The 24,204-nt window shown below is 40.8% G+C and overlaps 1 protein-coding gene and 5 non-coding genes across 6 annotated transcripts; 4 read left to right on the top strand and 2 right to left on the bottom strand.

Moving 5' to 3' along the window:
- Positions 1–2,689: 2,689 nt before the first annotated feature.
- Positions 2,690–2,761, top strand: trnap-ugg (transfer RNA proline (anticodon UGG)). The gene has a single exon. It is a non-coding gene; the product is annotated as a tRNA-Pro (tRNA).
- Positions 2,762–3,132: 371 nt separating this feature from the next.
- Positions 3,133–3,214, bottom strand: trnal-aag (transfer RNA leucine (anticodon AAG)). Its single transcript has one exon. It is a non-coding gene; the product is annotated as a tRNA-Leu (tRNA).
- Positions 3,215–6,203: 2,989 nt separating this feature from the next.
- LOC144213939 (uncharacterized) lies at positions 6,204–7,266 on the top strand. Its single transcript, XM_077742664.1, has one exon. It carries the CDS (start codon positions 6,343–6,345, stop codon positions 7,264–7,266), a length of 924 nt encoding a protein of 307 aa, XP_077598790.1. The 5' UTR covers positions 6,204–6,342.
- Positions 7,267–13,801: 6,535 nt separating this feature from the next.
- trnae-uuc (transfer RNA glutamic acid (anticodon UUC)) lies at positions 13,802–13,873 on the bottom strand. Its single transcript has one exon. It is a non-coding gene; the product is annotated as a tRNA-Glu (tRNA).
- A 2,098-nt stretch (positions 13,874–15,971) lies between these two features.
- trnap-agg (transfer RNA proline (anticodon AGG)) lies at positions 15,972–16,043 on the top strand. Its single transcript has one exon. It is a non-coding gene; the product is annotated as a tRNA-Pro (tRNA).
- A 7,198-nt stretch (positions 16,044–23,241) lies between these two features.
- trnap-ugg (transfer RNA proline (anticodon UGG)) lies at positions 23,242–23,313 on the top strand. The gene has a single exon. It is a non-coding gene; the product is annotated as a tRNA-Pro (tRNA).
- Positions 23,314–24,204: the final 891 nt, after the last annotated feature.

Below are 24,204 nucleotides of genomic sequence, written 5' to 3'. Positions count from 1 at the left end.
ATTACAGCAATATATCCCAGATCTCTGAGTGTGCTGTGGGACACCCGGCTGACTTGCAGGCAGGCGCGGCCTCAATTCCCATTGGTGGCGGTATAATTGTGAGTACAAATGGTTGTTTGTGCTCTAAGGCTGACTGATGTTGTCTGCCTTTCGCTTGAAGTCTGGTGGGATAGACTCCAGCAACCCCTGCAACACTTGCTAGAATGTGTAGTATAGTGCACCTATCAAATTTGTTTACCATGTCTCCCTTCATCAACACGCCTGAATCAAATAATTGGGATCGTTATAAAGCTTTTGGAGAGATGGCTGAGGAGTTGATCATTTCATTCAGGTGTGGTAGAGGAGGGAGATAGGGAAAAGAGACCGGAAAGGGGCCCTTGAGGACCGGAGTTGGGCACCCCTCCATAGTAAAATTACTCTGTCGTTTTGGAGTCATTAGAGACACTAATGCTAATCCTCAAGAATATTGCCAATTTTTAGTGTTGAAAAATAGTAACATCAATATTAAGTTAATACATTTTGTCAACCTATGATATATAGCAGACAATATTAAATTTGACAGTGATAGGCAATTTCACATTGCAAATGTTTATTTTTTTCCCAAATCACAACCAAGCAATTTAGTAACACACTATTTAGAAGCATAACCCCAAAAGTTTGGCGTCAGAGATTTAGCAGCAGAAATCTTAAATCATATAACAAAGACAATTGCAAATATGTCAATAAATAAATATAGGCCCCTTTTCAATTACAAAATGTTAATATTTAACTTATATTACAATACAGTTTCTGACATAAATCTTATCAGACCAACTAAAAAGGTTAGATGATATCTATATATTTAAACAACTGCAAACATTGTAGGGAATGAGCTTGTAAAGTTTAAAGAAAGTTTTAATTTGAGAAGATACACACGGGTAGTACGCTTGTGACAGCTTTTTGACAGCTTTTTGACGTATGGTATGATTAACTATGTTTTTATAATGTCGAAAATCCACAAAAACCCATTCAGGTGAAAAACCTTTTTCCTGCTCAGTCTGTTGTCAAAAATGCAGTTGCCGAAACACCTTAAAATCACACAAAAGAACCCAGACAGGTTAGACATATTTTCTTTGTCAGTTTGTAGTTAAACATTCACTTGGAAGGACGATGTAAAGCATCACGGAACTAATCCACACAGAGGAAAAATATTTTTCCCTGCCCAGTCTGTGATCAAACATCCAATCACAAGAACACCTTTAAAAAACACTAGATCTCATACTGGTAAAACGAAAAAATTCTTCCTGCTCGATTTGTAAAGTAACATTAGCTATTAGCTAAAGTGCCAGTTTAAATTCGACATGGTATCTTGATTTTGTTATTTGCGCCGCCGAACGTCTTGTATTTGTGTTTTTCATTCAAATGGAAGTGCAAAATGGATGACTAAATTGCAGAACTCGCCGTGGGTGTGACAGTCCACAGTCGAGACCGAGGTGCTTGTGCTGGTGGTCCTCAGGAGCTCGGGCAGCAGTTGGGAATCGTCACGTGCCTCTGTATGTTGGCTTGGATCAGTCTGATTGATTTGATTTGTGAGTCAGCTTGTCATATCATGGATGACATGAAGCAGAATGGCACAGCGGAAGCGTGCTGGGCCCATAACTCAGAGGTCAATGGATCGAAACCATTCTCTGCCACTTACAATCATTTCTAATGTTCAGAAGCATAATACCTCACTTTCAAGTGTTGCAGTGAAAAACTGATCTTGACATTTATTAATTCTTAAAATGATTAACTCACTTCACATTCTTCTCAAGGATGCCCACCGATCAAAGATCTAACATTTTGGTCTTAAGAGCCTTGGAGGTCAATATGCCGAAGCGGGAAGCCAGGCACTACTGATCGATGTCTGAGAAAGAGACCGTGTGCACGGCGTCTACAACACCCTTCTGACGGCATCCCTGGTGAGCCCACATAAGTGCCAGCATGTTGTGACTGAGGCTCCAAATGCGCGAAAGGGGTTTTTCATGTGATGGTCCATTTGAGAAATGAGACTCGCGTCCTGAGAACGTCGATTTTTGGAAAACCCTGTTGATACTAGTCTCTGGCAGGTAGATTTGGGGCAGTTTGTCGGAAAGTGTCCTGTGCTGTGGGTAGGCACGATTATAAAATCAACGTTGTACAGGGTATGTGTGTAGTTCTGGAGATATGGGACATTAGCCATCTGAGAAAAAAAGTGTCATTCAGAGAGCACATCTGGCTCGTTGGTCTGGTGGCGAGATGTCCTGGGTCAAACTCCCGGGCGAGCCCTTGCTTTGTCGAATTGTGATCTATTATGGGGGTTAATGTGTCACATTTCACCTGAGAAAAAAAAGTGTCAATGTATGAGCAGACCAGGCTCATTGGTCTATTGGTATGATTCTTTCAATGAGTGCGAGAAGGCCCAGGCACAACTCCTGGACTAGCCTTTATTTTGTAAAATTGTGATCTATTATGGGGTAGATATAGGACATTAGCCTCCTGAGAAAAAAAGTGTCACTGTATAGGCACCCTAGGCTCGTTGGTCTAGTGGTATTATTCTTGCATAGGATGTGAGAGGTTTTGGGTCCAACTCCCAGATGAGCCCTTGCTTTGACGAATTGTGATTTATTATGGGTGTTGATATGTGACATACTTCACCTGAGAAAAAAAGTGTCACTGTTTGGGCACACCGGGCTCGTTGGTCTAGTGGTATGATTCTCGCTTTGGGTGTGAGAGGTCCTGGGTCCAATTCCCGGACGAGCCCTTGCTTTGTCAAATTGCGATCTATTATGGGGCTTGATATGTCACATTTGCCAGCTGAGCAAAAAGTGTCACTGTAGGTAAGGCCCTGGCTCATTGCTTTAGTGGTATAAGGTTGCCACGGGTCCCGGGTCCAACTCCCAGACGGGCTCCTACTTTGTGATTTTTGGTGGGGTGATATGGGACATTAGCCATCGGTGAAAAAAGTTTAATTGTGTGGGCACCTCTGATGAGCCTTTGTTTTGTCAAATCGTTATCTACTATGGAAATTTAATTTCATTTGAATTTGATCCTTAAACAGAAAGTCGGCACTCATGATTGACTTTCCCGGGCCACACAAATTGATGCGGTGGGCTAGATTTTAAAACAGAATATTGGCAGTGGTGGGATTTGAACCCACGCCTCCTGAGAGACTGGAGCCTTAATCCAGCGCCTTAGACCGCTCGGCCACACTACCTTAGATGTAGAAGGTTTCCAAATACCTACAGCAATCAATCCCAGATCTCAGGGTGCAGTGGGACACCCGGCTGACTTGCAGGCAGGCGTGGCCTCAATTCCCAAAGGTGTCGGTATGATTGGGAGTGCAAATGGTTTGTGCCCTACGGCTGACTGGTGTTGTCTGCCTTTCGCTTGAAGTCTGGTGGGATAGACTCCAGCAACCCCCGCAACTAGGATGTGTAGTATGGAAGATGAATGAATGAAATTGACATTACTGTGGAGTATAGAATGTATTCTTTGTACTTTTATTCAGTATAGTCACTGGGATAGAATTTTGCAGAGCCTAGTGGAAAGTTCCATCAAGACACCTATGGGTTAGGGGCGCGTCATTGTTGGGTCTGAAGTTACAGATCCCCATGTTGGGTCTGAAGTTACAGATCCCCATACTTACCAACCGTGCACAAAGGAAAAACGAGGCATGAGACTGTGTTATATTTTAAAGCAACCGCGAGGCTGGGGAAGGTTGGAGGCGCGTGTCCATTGTGGGCACGCGCTCGGCTCTGCTGACCTACTCCTCTCTCCAAGTCCCAAGTCGCGCTTTTTAATAAGTTTCAGCACTGATGTCATGAAAAAGGTACAACAGTCACTGAGACATGTTAAAGACATCATTATGATTATTGACAGGTTGTTCTTTGTCATAGGGAATTTAGATGTCACGAATCCTTGCATATAATCTTTCAATCCGCGTCACGGTTAAATGTCATAGGGACCTTCAATCAATATTACAATCATGAGTGTCACCACCATCATAGGTGTCACTAAGTGTCACTGTTTGGCTGCGGATTTGTCATAGAGCCAATAGGAAATATGTATGTCCTTTGAAATGCACTTGTTAATGTTTTATGCAACTTTACAGTCATATACCAAGACACACCCATTTCTTTGTTTACCTCTTACCACTTTAAGTTTGTATCTAGGTCACATGAAACTTTGTTAATAAAACTAGCTCAACTGTTGGGGGTAGTAGCTAGGGATCCGAACTGGTCAGGCTGGGGGATGGACACATCTCCCAGCGCTGGCTACTCTGACCCCTCCTTCATCTGAAGTCTTTGAATATCTCATCAAGCCGACTCTCCGTGTGCTACTTCTGATCCGAAGTTATTGAATGTATATGGTTTTAAACCTGACATCATTACAGTAAAAGTTGGTTGAAGACAACAACTAATCACTGTGATTATTTCTCGCTGTGTTTCAGCAATATGAAAATGCAAGGCGCAATACTATTTGACCGGTTACCGGCTAAATAGCCCCTGGGACTATTCGACCGGTCACCGGCTAAGGAGCCACTGCCATTTATATTAACAGGGGTTTTATACTCGTGGACTGCAACACATATCATTGATCCATTTACAAATAGAATGTTTGAATAAACCTTATGAATGATAATAACACACTTTTATTTCTGTTAAAAAAGAACACAACATATCGACAAAAATCAGCAATTCGGACACAATGTGTCTCCCATTAGTGATGCCCCCCTCCCCCGAAATTTCCAAATATAGATTGAATATTATACATACGTGAAACATCTTATTTAGAACGGAAGGTTGGCATTACGGGAAACTGTCTTTCCCATCACGCACCCCTGACCGGAAATGCGAGGAGGGAACAAAGATGGCCGTATAGAGGGCGCTTACTCTGCGAATATTTGACTTTTTGGCCGTCTGATTTGTCGTTTAATTTCAGTCACTTAACTAAACTGAAGTATTTACGACGTGTCTAGCATTTAATAACTTTACGGATTCAACATCAGTAACCCATCTTAAAACTGTGCCGCCATGAAAACAAAAACATCAAAATTGCAGGAGGAACTATTTTGATGTAATAGAGGACCTTACACGTCACCAGCATCCTGTTGATTGCAAATTTATGCAAGCAAAAGTTATTCTTCACAGACTAGAAGGTAGGTTCATGTTTGATGAGCATTTGCTCGACATGTTTTATATTATCCGTGTCCAAATGTTATTAATTGATGTTGAAATTTGCAATATATGTGAGACTATTTAGGTATGTGTACATTTTATTATCTCCCAATTCCATTTTAAAAGCCTGCAGTTGGGAATACTACCCGCGAATTAAAACAATTTGCGTGTGTGAAGACTGTGACTGCGTCTATTGGTCCGAAAATTCATGAAACAAAATAAACCCTCACCCACTCAGCCGAACCCCAATTTACAAATTTCTCAAATTTAAAAAAAGAAACGCCTGTCTTCTTTGATATTGTATCATTTTAGCTCCACCCTCAAACATGCACAAACCCTGAATCACTAAATGAAACACAATATATGAAAATGCGCAAACATTTAAATCAATCAACATAATCTGAATTCACCACTATTTTGTTTTAAATTGTGTACTGGATGACTGGATCGAACCTAAAACGTGACTTTTCTTGTATACATTTTTGCAAAATATTCAACCATGCTGTGATAATAAACTTGTAAAAGTAAGAACAAATATTTCCCGTTTTTGACTACATGTCGGTATACATATCTTTTTGTCTTTGCAGGTTTCAGGGAAAATCTTAGACCTGATGGACAAGAGTTTGTTGGTCTTAAAGAGGAAGTTGAGCTCCCCCAAATCAAAGAGGAGGAGCCAGACTTCCCTCAACAACAAATGAGAGAAGAGTGACTTCCAATCAAGAAGGAGGACGATGATGTCACCTGGTCAACCTGTGAGGTGTCGATGAGGCAAGGTGATCTTGGCAGAGCCAGGGGAGGGGCGGAACCTGCAAACACCTCCTCATGGCCCCGAATTAAAGAGGAGGAGCCAGAGTTCTCTCAACAAACAATGATAGATGAGCAACTTCCAATCAAAAATGAGGAAGATTATGCCACCTGGTCACCTGGTGAGTCCGTGAAGTGGGATGATATGGGCGTGGCCAGCGTAGGGGTGGAGCTTCTGAGCGGCAGCTCAACAAACGGATGGCAAGCAGAAAGTTCAATTTCTCCTTTACCAGATAGTGACGACTTGCTTCACGACGATGTTAACGATGAAAGTTTTAAGGAAAATCCCAGAGGTGACAAACTCAGCAAATGCGTTTAGTGTGGGAAAACATTTGGGAAAAGGTCTAATTTGAAAAGAATTATGATGAGCCACATGGGTGAAACAACAATTTTTTGCTCAGTTTGCAGACAAAGATTCATCCCCAAAGTCAAATTAAAACGCTGCACTGGTGATAAATCATTTTCCTGTTCATTCTGCGGTAAAGAATTTTCTCAAAAGAAAAATTTACAAAGACATACGAGAACCCACACTGGAGAAAAACCATTTTCATGCTCATTTTGTGGTAAAACATTCACACACAAAGGGAGTTTAAAAGTACACGCAAGAACCCACACTGGTGAAAAAACATTTTCGAGCTCAGTTTGTGGTAAAACATTTACAGATAAGGGAATGTTAAAAACCCACATAAGAATCCACACTGGTGAAAAACCATTTTCGTGTTCAGTTTGTGGTAAAACTTTTACAGATAAGGGAACGTTAAAAGTACATACAAGAACCCACTCTGGTGAAAAACCATTTTCATGCCCAGTCTGTGGTCAAACCTTTTCTCAACGGCAACATTTAAAAACCCACACAACAACCCACACTGGTGAAAAACCCTTTTCGTGCCCACTTTGCGTGAAAACTTTTTCTCATGAGCACGATTTAAAAAGACACACAAGAACCCAGACGGGTGACAAACCATTTTCGTGTTCAGTTTGTGGTCGAAAATTCACACGGAAGGGAAGCTTAAATAGTCACGCAAGAACACACACTGGTGAAAAAACATTTTCCTGCTCAGATTGTGGACAAACATTCACACAGAAGGGAAACCTAAATCGTCACGCAAGAACCCACACTGGCAAAAAAACATTTTCGTGCACAGTTTTTGGTCAAGGATTTACACAGAAGGGAAGCTTAATGAGGCACGCAAGAACCCACACTGGTGAAAAACCATTTACCTGCCCAGTTTGTGGTCAAGCATTTGCTTACAAGGAAAACTTAAAACAACATTTATGCACATGACAACCCACATTGGTGAAAAAACGTATTCCTGCGCAGTTGATGACACAAATGTGGGAAGTAGTGGCCAAAAAACAATTGCTTGCTTCATCAATTTCTGCATGAAAGGCAATTATATTCTTCATTTTAATTTTTTTCGGCTTAATTTTCAATTTTCTGTAATATAATTCCACACTATAAAATGTCTTCAGTTAAAGACATTCTTACGAAATTTTAAACACTTCATCTTGAAAATGAAATTCAACTATTGCGTGTTATGAATATTATAATTTATATATAGAATCTAGGATGTGTCTTCTTCTTGTAGAAATATGGTATAAAACACATTTAATTTTCTGTAAAAAAAATGTATAATGTCTTTATACTTTTGTCCTTTTATAGAATGTATCATGTTTTTAAACCGATTCACTGCAATACACATTATTTTGGTCGTTCCAATAAAGCTCTCTTTTGGGGAAAAATACTTTTTGGGTTTGATTTTAACAAAATGTTTAGTTTTAAATGTTGAAAGAATGGACAAACAAAGTAACTAGGACTAAATAACACAGACTTGGGTTAACGAGACGTTGAAAACAGTTGAGCGACGACATGCACAGGTGAAGGCAATGGACAATCACAAGAAAGAGAAAAAGCCAAGAAAAAATCTTTACAAAACAACACAAACCTAAAAAAAGATTTTACCAGGTTTATATCCAGGTAAGTAATGAAAAAATGAAAAAATGAAAATCAGACATAGGCATTGTCGTCATCATTGACTTGACAAAAAGCCTAGTAGTCATCATACCCTCAGCAGCGTATGACGAAATTGTATAGTGCTTCTCCACAAGTTCGTCTTCCCAGGCCAGACACATTTATGACATTTATTTATGACATATTCATACTTGTTAGCTCTCCGCCTTGAGCGCCATTTTCCGGCGACTACAAGTTGCCTCACCGATGCCAACAAGAATAAGATGGATCACTTACCTCTCAGTCTTTATACTTACCCTCCCTCAGTCATCCTGTGGAAGGTAGATCTGCACCAAACGACCTTCCTGTTACTTCAATTCGACTTGACTTAATTTCATAGTAGGGATATGTGTAGTCGTCACGTCACGTGTTGCTGCAGGTTCAGAGACCTGATGGCTGTTGGGAAGAAGCTGTCCTTGAGCCTGTTTGTCCGTGCTTTGTAGGACCTGTAGCGTCTGCCAGATGGAAGCAACTGGAAAAGGCCGTGTCCAGGGTGGTATGGGTCTCCAACAATGGACCCGGCTCTTCTGAGGTATCGGGGGTTGGCAATGTCTTCTAGCGATGGCAGAGAGCAGCCGACGATCTTCTGGGCAGTGTTTATCACTCTCTGTATGGCTTTTTTGTCTGCTAATTCCATAAAACACAAACATGCCCTTCCTATTTTGCATAAATGAACATGCTTAGGTATGTAAATATATTCATAGTTATCAAGGTAGTATATTTATGATAAAACCAATGAGAAGCAATTTTGTGATGCATTCAAAATACTATACATTGCCTCCATAATTTAGTCATATATGACTTTTTGCACGGCGACAAGCTCGTAAAATAAGAAACTAATTTAAATTAACTTGATTACGGTGCAGATGTGACATGCTAAAGTGTTTAAATTATTAATGATTGCATGTGTGATGTACAACTAGTTTTGGATTGGAAGTTTATCAGTGTTCGATTATTGATGCCTTGATCCAAATAGCAAGAGTGACATGTTAAAGTCTGAATCGGTATTCGATTATTGATGTCTCGGTGCACATAGGTGGAGGCACGGGAGATTTTTAGTCATTACAGTAAAAATTGGATTGAAGACAACGACTAATCTCTGCGGGATTATTTCTCCCTGTGTTTCAAGTTATGAAAATGGAGGGTGCAACACAGACACACTCCAAAATAAATTGAATCTAACCTTACACTAAACTTAATACTAATTTTGTTTTACATTTTTATACCTTTCTTCTCCCAGCCGGAATGGCTCTGTTTGCCCCGCCTCCACCCTGACTTTCGGATACAACCTAAAGAGGGTTGTTTGCTTTTGTCTTCCCTTCAAAATATTCCGAAAATGATGCACACAAATGTCCTCACAATAGGATAACGCGCGGCCACTTGTCAACGAGTAGTATAAATGGTGGTCCGTGCATTTTCTCGTAGTGCCTTCAACGAATCAATCCAACCCTCAAAAACTATTTTATGGCTATAAAACCTCGACTGCAGCTACAGCTGCAACACATAAAAATAATCAATAGATAAATGCATAATAATGGGCATAATCCATTTCCTGGAAGCATTTATTGATTAAATAAAAATACTGGAGCTTACAACCGGGCCAGTGGGGTGATTTCCCCGGGAAAAGACAGCGATGGATGTCAATGGTGAAATGGCAAAAAATGCACTAAACTGGGGTAAAATCCACTCCCTAGCAGCATTCATTGATTAAATACAAACACTGGAGCTTTCCAGATATCAGAACTTGGCCCACAACTGAAATATTATTTAGTATTATAGCCATATTTTACTCACAAAAAATCCTTTTTTCACTGTACACAATATCCATCCTCTTTTCTTTCTTCTTTTATATTGCCATCCAAGCTAATGCTGGAAGTCAAGCATGTCCTGTCTGGCATAGTCCGTCTTGAAAATGGCTTTAGATCAACACAACAATATATTTGCTTGTGCAGCCCGCTCCAAATACAGTTTGGTAGCTCTGGCTAATGACTAGCCTCATAGTTGGTGAAAGCGATGACGTATCCCTCCACCTGCAACAAGGCAATGACGTATCCCTACGCCCGCTATATTACATTGTGGTGTTGCCAACTCGAAATCTGATTGGTTAAAGCAACAGTCTTATCGACGCTTGTTTAAATGCAGCAGGGCCCGCAGAACTGATTGTGAAGGCTGTGAGGCAGATTTCTGACCCTGGCGACAAATAATGGCTCAAATGTGGTTGGTTGAATGGTTCAATATGAAAACATACATCTAGAAGTAGTGCAACCAGGAAGAAAGGAAGCTAACAGACAATTTGGAATTATTTAAAAAGTATTGATGGACAATGACATGATTCAGATATTTCTTAGGCTATCAGAGAAGGCCTTGAAGGCCCCGACGGCCCACCACTGTCGTACAAGTGTAATGAGATTTAATGCTTTCACCATGTAGTGCACAAATAACAACAACAAACAGACAAAAAATATTCAACAAATAAGATCTAAGCTTCAGCCCAGTGATGCAAGTTTGTTAGCACATCGACCTCACAGCTCTGGAGTCCTGGGTTCAAATCCAAGTCGGTCCAGCTGCGTGGAGTTTGCATGTTCTCCCTGGGCTTGCGTGGCGTTTCTCAGGGTACTCCGTTTTCCTCCCGCATTCCTAAAAAAAACATGCATGGTAGGCCGATTGGACACTAAATTAACCTAGGTATGAGTGTGTGCGTGAATGGTTGTCTCTTTGTGCCCTGCGATCGTCTGTTCACTGATTCAGGGTGTCACCTGCCTCTGGCCTGAAGTCAGCTGAAATAAACTACAGCATAACCCTAGAGAGGATAGAGCCGTTCAGAAAATGGAAATTATGAATGTCGTTTGTGCAATGTTTCACAGCATTTGAGAGGCTCACCTCGTATGAAGCCGTGCACTTGACTCAGCCGTTGCACTCCAAAAATCAGAGCTTTGTGGGATTTTTTTTTCATTTTAGGTTCATAAAATTAAAACACATTTTTGATTCTTGACTTTTTTTTTTTTTTTTAAACCTACAAATGTGTCAGGTCATTTTAGCCTGACCCTTATGGATCATTTTGTTTCTTGCTATCTTAACACATTATCTGCCAGAGCAAGTGATCCTATTTCCCTCCCATTGACGACGAGAGGCATCCAATCCAATTTGACTGGAGGGACTGCAGTCAAAATGGATTGGACATCTCAACCTGTCAATGGCAGCTAATGACGCTCACACTTAGTGGCAATTTAGAATGTCCAATCAGCCTAAAATGCATGTTTTGGAATGTGGGAGGAGACCGTATTACCTGGAGGAAACCCACGCAGGCCTGGGAAGAACATGCAAACTCCACACGGGTGGACCGACCTTTTCTTGAACCCAGAACCCCAGAGCTGTGAGGCCACCCGCACCACCGGTCCCCCCCCCCAAATGTCACTCAGTACATAAAAAAAATCTTGTTTTAACCCGATTCCAATACTCAGAAAATGACGCGATCGGGCCCGATTTCTAATAAATTCTGATACGATTTTCGATCGGTGGGCAATCCTTATGAAGAATGTGAATTGAGTTATTAATTAACAGAATTAATAATTGTCAAGATCGGATTTTTGATCAGAAGAATATGAAGTGAGAAAAAGTAACTTTTGCTGAATTCCTAATTTGCAAGAACATTTTTTTCACAGCAACTGCAACACTTGAAAGTGAGGTATTTTGCTTCTGCATAAAAGGAAATAATTATAAGTAGCAGAGAATGGTTTTGATCCATTGACCTCTGGGTTATGGGCCCAGCACGCTTCCGCTGCGCCACTCTGCTTCTTATCAATGATGACATGACAAGTTGACTCACAAATCTAATCAGACTAATCCAAGCAGACATACAGAGGCACGTGACGATTCCCACCTGCTGCCGGAGCTCCTGAAGACCGCCAGCACAAGCTCGACTGTGGACTGTCACATCCACGGTGAGTTCTGCAATTTACAGAGTCATCCCCTTTGCAGTTAAAAACTTCCATTTCAATGAAAAACACAAATACGAGACATTCAGCAGCGCAATTAACAAAATCAAGATGTTCTTGTGATTGAATGTTTGACCACACACTGGGCAGAGAAAAGTTTTTTTCCTTTGTGGATTCGTTCTGTGACGCTTTAAATTGGCCTTCCAAGTGAATGTTTAACTACAAACTGACAAAGAAAATATGTTTAACCTGCCTAGGTTCTTTCGTGTGATTTTAAGGTGTTTTGCAACTTAATTTTTGACTAAAGACTGAGCATGATAAAGGTTTTTCACCTTTTTGGGTTCTTGTGGATTTTCGATATTATAAAAACATAGTTAATCTTACCACATATCAGAAAGGTGTCACAAGCGTACTAGCAGTGTGCATTTTCCCAAATTAAAACTTTCTATAAACATTACAAATGCATGTCAGTGGGCTGCCAGTCAATTACTTTAAGAAGTTTCTCAGTCGGGTAATAGGCAGAGCTTGAGGAGAACCCGAGAAGCCGACCAAAGTCACGGCGGAAGAGGAGAGACAACTGGGGGCGAGCGGGTGAGTGTGTGTTGCCCCCGTGTCCACCAAAGCTGATATTTGTACGCCGTTGACTTTCATGTGAAGCATTGGGTCTGCTGTACCACTGCTTCTTGATCCTCTCGGACACCCCTATTCGGAGCATGTAGGATCCCATGGACCATAGCGATCATCTCCGTCCTGGTAATATTGTCCAGGTGACTGAGCCGTTTGCTGGGGCTGCCATGGTCTGCCAGTGCTTCGTCCTCCACCTCACAAAGGCCGTTCTTGCTGTGGTGGGCCATACTGCCGTTATTGCTGTGGTGGGCCATACTGCCGTTGTTGCTGAGGTGGGCCATACTGCTGTGCCAGTGGTTGCTGTGGGAATGGTTGCTGCTGTTGCTGCTGCTGGCTGGGGCAATCACGTGCCCAGTGACTAATAACGCCACACACAAAACAGTTGCCCTGTTGGCCTTGTCCCAAGTACCCTCTTCCGCACCCGCGACCACCACATCCACCATTGAACTGACCATCATCTCGGGCCTCATCATAACCCTGGAACATCTGGGCAGATTGCCCAGTCGATCCTGTTTGGATTGTTTGGCTTCACTATGTAAATTGGAAAGTTGGAGGTTTAACAGGGCAGAGGTCAAATTTTTTGATTTGTTTTTTTCTTTGACCTTTTCTTCATCATACATCTTCTAATGGTGAGTCAGGTGACGTTTAAATCTAAGTTCGTCACCTGTCAACAAGTCTGGGTCCTTCTTCAATTCCTTTTTCACAGGTTCCGGAAGACCCGCAACAACAGCTGTTCTGAACAAGGTTTCACTCTCAAATATGCCAGATGGATGGCGGCCGGTGCTTTCTATCCAGTTTTTAACACATTGTCCATAGTGCACCGGACCTCCAGCTTAATCGGTGTGTGGAAACAATCATGAGGTCTTGGGAAGGCATTTTCAATTGCCTTAAATAAGGCGTCTGATACCTGGGTCAATGGAATTTCATGAGGATATCTAGTAGTTCCTGCCTCTTCTTCTATCATTTGTAGCTGATGTTGAGTGCAGGAAGCTGACATGGCCTGTCTCAGGTCACCAAGCGCATAATTCTGTCCACTCATTAAGGCCAAGAACTTCCTCCGCTAGCCAGAGGAGGGAGTTGTTCAGTCAATGACACCACATCTATAAGAACAAGAGGGTCATATGTATCGCTTTTCGTCAAATTGTGTTGTGTTTTGTTGTCATTCATTTGAAAAAGAAAAAAAAAACTTGAGACCATAAAAAGTTGCTTGTCACAACACATCTAATTACAGGTGTCTAGTATAAAGTTTCCCATACCGGGAGTCGAACCCGGGCCACCTGGGTGAAAACCAGGAATCCTAACCGCTAGACCATATGGGATGTTTCATTGGAAGCAGATCCAGATGATTTAGAAGCTTGGACGATAGACTCGATAAATAACCACATGGTTAGCAACAGACATCGACTTGGTTAAAACCGGGAAAGGCTTATTGCGACCAATTGGCATTTGTTTCCAGAAAGTATAGAGGTCCAATATTTCTTAGTCCAGATATTTAATTCTAAATTTCCTATATCAGGAGTCAAACCCGTGTCACCTGGGTGGCAACCAGGCATCCTAACCGCTAGACCATATGGGATATGTTACCTGAAGCTGATACAGATCAAGTAGAAGTATGAAGCTTTGATGATAGACTCTTTAAATTACCACATCATTAGCAACAGGTTTCTACTCAGTTAGAAGTGGGAAAGGCTTGTGGAAAACAATAGGGATTTGTTTCTGGAAATTATAGAAGTTCAATAGTTCCCAAACCATCCATCTAATGAGAAGTTTCCCATAACAGGAATCAAACCCAGTCCACCTAGGTGAAAACCAGGAATCCTGACCACTAGACCATACGGGATCCAGATCAAGGAGAAGCATGAAGTTTGGATTATAGACTCATAAAATTACATTGGGACCTCGCTACTTCGCGTTTCCACCATCGCGGCTTCAGAGCTTGGCGTTTTTTTTAATGAAAAAAATAATAATAATGAAAGATATTAAATAAAAATTAGAAATTACATTTTTCTTACAAAATATTCAATTAGAATTATTAATTGCATCATTTTACAAAATTTTAAAACACAAATAATGCAAAAATAAAATATTTCAATATTTATATATAAGGATGTTTAAGGTTCATTTACAATTTACTGATGCCCAATCCCCCAACCCTTGCCATTGGAGGTACTGTAGCCGAGCAGTCCAAGGTGCTGGATGTGGGCTCTAGTCTCTCACGAGGTGTGGGTTCAAATCCCACCACTGCTAACAAATCATGGGCCTTGCACTCGTCTTTTGTTCCTAGTTTTATTGGCTCTTCACTAACCTGGAAGATAAAATGCAAAACCATTGGTGAGAGAGCTGAGTCCCAAACACACTAATAAGATTGTCACGTTTGCACACCACTGTGCCACTGAGTGTGCCTCAAGCTTTGTGTTAATCATAATGATTTTTTTATGAGACTTCTTTTTGCATATCAACTGTGTAACAATGTTAAATAATTCAGAGATTTATGTGTTTTAGGTGTAGGATTATTAGATTAAGTGCACACATTTCCAGTTGTGTGGCCTAGTGGTATGAGTGTTTAGTGTGTTGGCTTCACATCTCTGGGGTCCTGGGTTACTCCAATTACATCCCACATTCCAAAAACATGCATGGTAGGTTGATTTGACTGGTTATGGCTCGGAGGCAGCTGGGATTGGCTCGAGAAGGCAGGGGTTCCGAGATCCTACTGAGGATATATTGGTTCAGAAATGAGGTGCGAGATGACATTTCCAGGATTTTTACTTTTAAATTCTGGATCTAAAAAATACTACAGTGTAAAAATATAAATTGTTTATGACTTTGTCAAAAAGTCGGATTCCCTACAATATGCGAGTAGTCCCAAACGTTGCTTAGATAGCCATCGGCTGCATTGGCATGTTCTTAAGCGCCCTTCCAGATCTGCATTCTTTGGGTAGAAGTCCAGTAAACGGTCCTTGGAACGAGGTCTCAGTGACTTGTTACGATCGCAAGTTCTCCTCAGAAAATGAAGAAGCTTTCATACAAAAATGGTTAAATACACACATATATAATAGGATTACAGAATGCTGTCCAACACTAAGGATAAGAATTTCTTTTCTCATATTTAGATGTACTTTTCAATTTTTTCACTTTCTTTTACCTGTCTTGTCCAGTTGTTTTTTTTAACTGATACTGCATTTTCTTTTTGTTGATAACCTGCTCCCTAGTATGTTTATGAAACTAGAATGCAATTAAACACTTGTTGTTGTTAATATTTGAAATAAATGACAAAACAAAAAATTGAAGCTTGGAACGAGAACTCGGTGACTTGATACGATCCCGAGTTCTCTCTATTTTGCTATGTCGAATTGTGATCTATGATGGGGTGATATGGAACATGAGGTACCTGTGAAAATATTTGTCTGAGGCATCCCTGGCTCGTTGGTCTAGTGGTATGATTCTCGCTTAGGGTGCGAGAGGTCCCGGGTCCAACTCCCGGACGAGCCCGAATTTTATCCAATTGTGATCTATTATGGGGGGTAATATGGCACATTGGCCACTTGAAAAAAAGTGTAAGCAAATGGGCACCCCTGGCTCATTAGTCTAGTGATATGATTCTCGCTTTGGGTGTAAGAGATCCTACACACGGACGAGTCCTGGTTTTGTCAAATTATGATCTATAATGGGGTAATATGGGACAATAGCCAACTAAGGAAAAAAGTGTTACTGTATGGGCGCCCCTGGCTCGTCTGTCTAGTGCAGAGGTGGGAAAACCTTTCGGCCCGGGGGCCACATCGACTTTCAAAATTTGACAGATCGGTCGGGTCAGCACAAGATATGATACATATAAAAAACTGCATCCGTTAACAGAACATGTTAAACATAAACAGAAAAAAAGGACTGAAATATTACCATACTCATCACTCATCATTAAAGTACAAAGTAAAGTAAAAAGGAATGTATTAAGAAATATTCAAATGTAATTTAAAAAAAAGAGAGGGGCTTTAAAACATGAAAAACAAATAAAAGTGGACAGAGCTATTGCCAGTGGCTTCCGGGTGACAGCGCCATCTTGGGGGCAAAATAGTATTATCTTCAGATACGAGCTTACTGCGGCATTGAGCTAGTATGTCAATTTACTTGTATCTCAAGTCAATTCTTCCCATAAAAATGAACAAAATACAAATTTATCCGTTACATCCTGAAAAAAAAAATAAAACAGGATGTTACAACAGAAAAACCTCTTTATCGTTCTAATTTTCCACCGACTCACAATCGGAAACCATCTGTTGTGCTCGTACCTCAAATTTGTCTCGTATCTCAAGGAAAAAAAATTGTTCCGAATTTTCCTAGTATCTCAAATTTCTCGGGTCAGCACAAGATATGATACATATAAAAAAACTGCATCCGTTAACAGAACATGTTAAACATGAACAGAAAAAAAGGACTAAAGAATTAAGATAACCATCACTCATCATTAAAGTAAAAAGTATAAAGGCCAAACTAAAGTAAAAAGGAATGTATTATGAAATATTCAAATGTAATTTAAAAAAAAGATAGAGGGGTGTAAAACACGAAAAACAAATAAGAGTGGACAGAACCAAAAAATATTAATTTTTAGATTTGAATTTCACAACAATGCACTGGTAAACGGAACAAACAAATTTGAATGAACTTGGATTAATAGATACAGACACACTTAAACATACGTTTAACCTAACTTTACACAAAACTGAATTCTATTTTTTTTAAATCTTTTTCTTTACCTTCGTTCTGGCCGGGTTAGATGTTTTCCACGCCTCCAAAGGCACGTTAGCTATTGATGGGATGTTTGCTGTTGTTCTGCGTATTCCCTTCAAAATATTCCAAAAATGATGCACACAAATGTCCTACACTGCCTCTGGCTTGCTCTTTCTGCCCAGACCAACGGGTAATTAGAGGGAACATTGGTCCCAGTCTAAACTGAAGGATTTCTAGTTGGATTGACAGTTTATAAAAGTCATACCTCTACTTACGAACGCCTCTAGGTATGACATGTTCAGGTTATAAAATTATTATATGCAAATGAGTAACTCGAGTTATACGAACTAAGAAGATCCAGGTTACGGAATTGTGCAAAATTAATTTCCTTATATGTTCATTTATATTATATATATTGTCGTGGATGCATTGATTCTCACTTTAGAACATATCTACCCTCTACTAGGCTTTCATTTCATCGCTCTCATTCTATCTTCTATAATCACAATAAAAGCGTTCAATTCAATGTTCTGTCTCACAACTACCACTGTCCATGTTTCAAGATTCTTACATACCTGTCCACCTCAACTAAATGCACCCCTTATTAATGACAGCAATTCCGCCTATTAAGCGATTAAATACCATACAAATGCAACGTGGCACATATATTCACATACAGGCACAGGGCACAGGTCAAAGTGTAAAATGTAGTACAAGTGGACAGCTTTTGGCCCTGGTAGGAAATGCTCTTGCCGCCATCTGGCAGACGAACACGAGTATTACGTCTTCCATATTAACGGCCGCCGAGGGAACTAATTCAGAGGTGCAGGACACATTTTCACATGTTTTTTTTTTTTTATTAAACATTAATAAACCATTTCCTCATTTCTCTCATCACTTGTTTGCTCACATCTTTAATACAAAATTGGAACGCTACTACCAATTCTAAAGGGTTTAGTTAGCAGTTGTGTGAGGACCGTGTAAAAAATTTGAGAATTTATATATGTATAGTACACCTCTTTTTACAAAATTTTCAAGTTACGAAAAAAGTTCTGGAGCCAATTAATTTTGTCAGAAGTATGACTATATAATTTATCTTTGTGTCTTTGCAAGTTTTAGAAATCAGCACCCCCAATTCGAAGGGGAGGAGCCCGAGTTTCCTCCAGACCAAAAGAAAGAAGAGCAACTTGAAATAAAAATGGAGGAAGAAAATGTCACCTGGTCAACTGGTGAGGAGTCTTTTAAGATAGAAGAGGATCTGGGCAGGGCCAGTGGAGGGGCGGACTCTGCAATCACCTCTCTATGGCCCCAATTAAAAGAGGAAGCAGAGCCACCTCAACAGCAAAAGAGGGAAGTTCAATCTCACACCAAAAAGGAGGAAGATGTCACCTGGTTATCTGGTGAGCTTTTCAAGAGTGAAGATGATCTCGTAATGGATTTGGATGCAGATTTACTGTCAAAGACATTTTCAAGTCGGACTTTTCAAGAATAGCTAGACATCATTAAGAATGGTCGGACAACTCCAAAGCTTGCAAGCCTGTCACAAATGGGAAAAGGGTTTGTCCGCCACATCCAGTCCACTAGCTACGAACGGTACCCCAGGCTTACAGATTTGGAGGAACACTGCAAATTGTATTGCTGGGAGTGCTTATTATTTGCCACAGATTGAATTTGTGTTTGGGGCAACACTGGATTTGTAGATTTGACTTGCCTAACCAAGGCAGCAATGAGACACCAAAGCACTGCCGGACACTTACAAGAAACGGTGCTCTCCAAAACCTTTGGGGAAACCAGAGTGGAGTTACAGCTCAGCGAACAAATGCACAGGGAAACAGCTCCACAACAGAAAGGTGAAGAAAAATAGGGACATTTTAAAAAGACTGATAGACTGTCATTTTTTTGGGGTAAGCAGGAACATTCATTTCAGGGACACGATGAAAGTGCTGCATCCCCAAACAAAGGGAATTATGTAGAGCTTTCTTTCATTGCAGAGAGAAACACAGATTTACAACCTGTCCACTAATACTATGTTAATGGGACGTCGATCAAAATACAAAACGACCTGATCACTGCTATTGCTGAAGTGATGAGCAAAGAGATCAAAAGGGAAGTTGGTAAAGCACCGTTTGTCACTGTTATGGTGGATGAGACGACAGACGCGAGTAAGGCTGCGCAGCTCGCACCGGTTCTGACTTTTGTCACGGGCAGAGGTGTCAAGGAGCGGTTCGTCAGATTTGAAGATGTTACCAGTGGGAATCAAGCCAATGACTTTGCAGGTCTTTTCATCCAATTTTTGGTGGAAAACGAATGTCTGTGGCACAGTGTTATGACGGTGCCACGGTCATGTCTTCTGGGTTAAATGGAGTCCAGGCTAAAGTTATGGAGGGAGCACAATTAGCTTCATTCATACACTGCTATCCCCACCGGCTCAATTTAGTACTGACTCAGGGGGCCTAAAAGCTTAAAGAATGCAAGATATTTTTTGCTCACCTGAATGGCTTTGCTGCATTTTTTTCAAAACCTTGACTGCAGTTACAGCTGCGAGACATAAAAAATAATCAATGCGGAGAGATTTCCCCGGGAAAAGACTGTGTTGGACGTCAATGGCGAAATGGCAAAAATTGCTCTAAGATGGGGTAAAATCCACTTCCTAGCAGGATTTAGTGATTAAATACAAACACTGGAGCTTTTCCAATATCAGAACCGGGCCCTCAATGGAAATATTATTTAGTAATATAGCCCTATTTTACTCACCAAAAATCCTTTTCAACTGTACACAATATTCATCCTCTTTTCTTTCAGACAAACATACCGCCACTATTGGGAATTGAGGCCACACCTGCCTGCAAGTCAGCCGGGTGTCCCACTGCACCCTGAGAGATCTGGGATAGATTGCTATTAGGTTTGTGGAAAACTTTTATAGATTCATCTAAGGTAGTGTGGCCGAGCGGTCTAAGGTGTGGGTTCCAATCCCACCACTGCCAATATCTTCTGATATTGTTGGGTCTGAAGTTACAGACAGGCATGAGACTGTGCTACATTTTAAAGCAACCGGTTGCTGGGAGAGGTCTGAGGCGTGAGATGATAACTCGTGCTCGGCTCCGAGGAACTCTCTTATTTTCCCAAGGTGAATGTTGCTATTATTAAGTTTCAGCATGATGTCATGGAAAAGTACAGTAGTTGAGATTATAGAAATCCTGGAAAAGTACAACAGTTGAACACTGAGACGTGTTGAGACGAGATTATAGGCATCATGGAAAAGCATAATATTAAGACAGATTATAGACAGAATGTTCTTTAGAAATGCACATATTATTAAGACTCCTGTTTTAAGCAACTTCACACATTGTTGCAGAAATTGGTCAAGATTGGAAACCTTGGACTGACATATTAACTTGTGAAATGTATTTCTGAAACAGGGATTTCCCAAACGGGGGATAATTGGGTGATGTTAATGGAGTGTAAAGAACAGGCGCCAGCACTTTGTGGAGCTACTTTTGTAACAGGGTGGTCTCAGTTGAAACTTTGAGAGGACGGGTAAGATAAGATTTCTGACTTAATAAGTTGCAGGAAAGATTATTTTTCAGCATGCAATACCATGAAACTATAGGGAACTCTTTTATATTGGGTTTGACGTCTTCATATGCGAAAGGTGAAAGGGTTTCAATTGAGACTAAACCATCTTACAAAGGGCTAAAACAAACTACCAGACAAGGAAATACGATCGGATATAACAACTCACTCAATCACCATTCTTTGGGGAAAGTGTTTTTACAAATGAAAAACGTGTCCTACTTGTACAGAAAAATATTGAAACAGTGTCTATCCTGTTCCTGTAAATGGGAAGTCAATTTTTCCACAGTTTAATCATTTTACCTGCTTAAACCTTACAGGGCATGGTCTGAAGCTGGGGGAGATAAATGAGACGTGGTGTGTCGGCGTTCTAAAACAAACTGCACCCCTGATACCACGTTCTGACCTATGGTGGTGGTGTGGTGGAGATAAATTATACGACTCTTGTCTAAACGTGGCAGGACTAAGTACTTTGGTCTCACTGCTCTTACCAGTGTCTGCTTTTCCATCTACAGTGGAGGAGATACAATTGGCTGCTCAGAAATCTGGTGTGGACATTGTCCAGCGGCATGAAGGGAAGGAGATCCAACATATATTGATGCGATTGGCATCCTCTGGGGCATACCAGATGAGTATAAGCTGGCTAATCAGATCGCAGTAGGATGGGAGTCCCCAAACAAAAATGTAAATAGAATAAATTACCTGCAGTACAATGTCCAAAAACTGGAAATTATACTGGACAGGGATTTGTGGCCATAAAGGAGCAACTGGCAGCTACCAGTCTGATGGCGTTCCAGGATCGCATAGCGGTGGATATGATCCTTGTGTAGCAAGGGGGCGTGTGTGCAAAATGTTTGGAGAACAACGTTGCACCTTCATACCGAACAACATGTCACCCGATGGGTCCCTTACCACTCTTCGTGCTCCTTGCTAAGCTGATTTATAACTATTGCAATTGCCCCTACAAATTCTAAATTACACAAATTATATTCTCTGCTTATGAAACGTACCGGGGAAAGCAGTGAAGTCCAGGAGTACTGGAATTCCGAGGATGAATTGGGCGAACATGATCGTTTACTTTTTCAGAGCAGCCATGCGAATAAGGAATAGGCGGGTAAAATTGCAGTCACCTGAAATTTCCTTTTGTGATTACTATAAAACAATTAGTAACGTACATATTAAAAAACGGCGGAATGTTTGGTTTATTCTGTAATACTATGATATATGTGTGTATTTAATAATTTCTTTGTTAAAGCATTCTTCCAATTGTCCGAAGAGAATTCGGGGTTGTACCCAATCACAGTCCTCTCACACGGACTGTTTATCTGACATCCGAGGACTGTTGATCTGGGTTTGCAACGAAGAGTCGTCAAGGACTCTTGATACTAGCAGATGGATATCAATCACTTCCAGGAACACTCGCGTAGTGTTCCTACATGGTGATGCCCTTCGCGCTTCTTTATGTAATTGTTATGCCAAATGAAGGCGCGATTGTTTTAATTCAAATGGAGTTTGTTTTTAGTTTCCTCTTTCTATTATTGGTAAAAATCTTAATTGTTATTATAGTTACAGATGTTGTTTTTGCTTATGCAGTTGGATTAATCAGAACCCTTGTAATTGTTTTGATTTATGGCTTTAAAGCCGTACGAGAAATCACTGTTCGAGGAGATACTTTGGAGATCAGGAGGAAGTCTTGAAGTCTCCATGTATCTACCCTTATAAGGTTTCCTGACCAAAGATGCAAATTATAACAATATAATTATAATAATAATTAATAATATATCTGCCTGAAGTGATTGATAATTATAGAAAAGTGTAATTATTAATGAACCTATCACCTTGCTTTGTTGAATTGAGATCTATGATGGGGTGATATGGGATATCAGCCATCCAAGAAAAGAAGTGTAACCTAATAGGCACCTCTGGCTCATTGGTCTAGTACTCTAGTAGAATGATTCTTGCTTTGAGTGTGAGAGGTACAGGGTCCAACTCATGGATGAGCCTTTACTTTGTTGAATTGTTATCTATAATCGTGGTTGAAATGTCACATACTTCACCTGAGAAAACAAGTGTCACGGTATAGGCACCCCTGGCTCGTAGATCCAGTGGTATGATTCTCGCTTTGGATACGAGAAGTCCCGGCTCCAACCATCGGACGAACCCTAGTTTTGTCAAATTGTGATCTATTATGGGGGTGATATGGCACATTTGCCACCTGAGAAAAAAGTTGGTCTATTGGTATGATTCTCGCTATGGTTGCAAGAGATCCCAGATCCAACTCCCAGACGAGCACTTGCTTTGTCGAATTGTGATCTATGATAGGGGTTGATATGTCACATACTTCACCTGATAAGCCATCCAAGAAAAAAAGTGTCACTATATGGGCACCTCTGGCTCGTTGGTCTAGTGGTATGATTCTCGCTTTGGGTGCGAGAGGTCCCGGGTCCAACTCCCGGACGAGCCCTACCTTTGTCGAATTGTGATCTTTTATGGGGGTTGATATGTCACATACTTCCCCTGACAAAAAAGTTTCACTTTATGGGCACATATGGTTTGTTGGTCTAGTGGTATGATTCTCGCCTAGCCCTTGCTTTGTCGAATTGTGATCTATGATGGGGTGAGATGGGAGATCAGCCATGCAAGAAAAAAAGTGTCACTCGTAGGGCACTCCTGGCTCGTTGGTCTAGTGATATGTTTCTCGCTTAGGGTGTGAGAGGTCCCTGGGTTCGACTTCTGGTCTAGCCCTTGATTTGTCAAATGGTGATCTATGGTAGGGTCATAGAGGCTGTAATAAGCCTGAGGAAAAAAGTTTCATTCTATGAGGAAATCTGGTTCATTGGTCCAGTGTTATGATTCTCGCTTAGGGTTTGATTCTGTGAGAGGTCCCAGGTCCAACTCCTGGATGTGTCCTATTTTTGGCCACTTGAGAAAAAAAAGTGTGAGGCAATGGGAACCCTTTGTTCCATGGTTTAGTGGTGCCAGGATTCCCAGGACCAACTCCTGGACGAGCACTGGTTTTGTCGAATTATGATTACCCACTTAAGGAAAAAAGTGTCATTGTATGGGCACCCCTGGCTCGTCTGTCTAGTGCAGGGGTGGGCAAACTTTTCGGCCCAGGGGCCACATTGACTTTAAAAATCTGACAGATGGGTCGGGTCAGCACAAGATAAGATACTTATAAAAAACTGCATCCGTTAACAGTACATATGAAACATAAACAGAAAAAAGACCATTAACACATTAATGTGTTTATTAAAGTAAGTAAGTAAAGTTGGCAGGCTATAGCTGCCAATTATTGTGAGTATTGCTTTAGAAATGGGAGAAATATTACCAAATTGCAATTCTCATAATGGAT

Source organism: Stigmatopora nigra, chromosome 20, assembly GCF_051989575.1.
Source record: "Stigmatopora nigra isolate UIUO_SnigA chromosome 20, RoL_Snig_1.1, whole genome shotgun sequence".
NCBI lineage: Eukaryota > Metazoa > Chordata > Actinopteri > Syngnathiformes > Syngnathidae > Stigmatopora > Stigmatopora nigra.
Note: the sequence above shows the minus strand (reverse complement) of the source record. Positions and strands in the feature narration are given on the sequence as shown.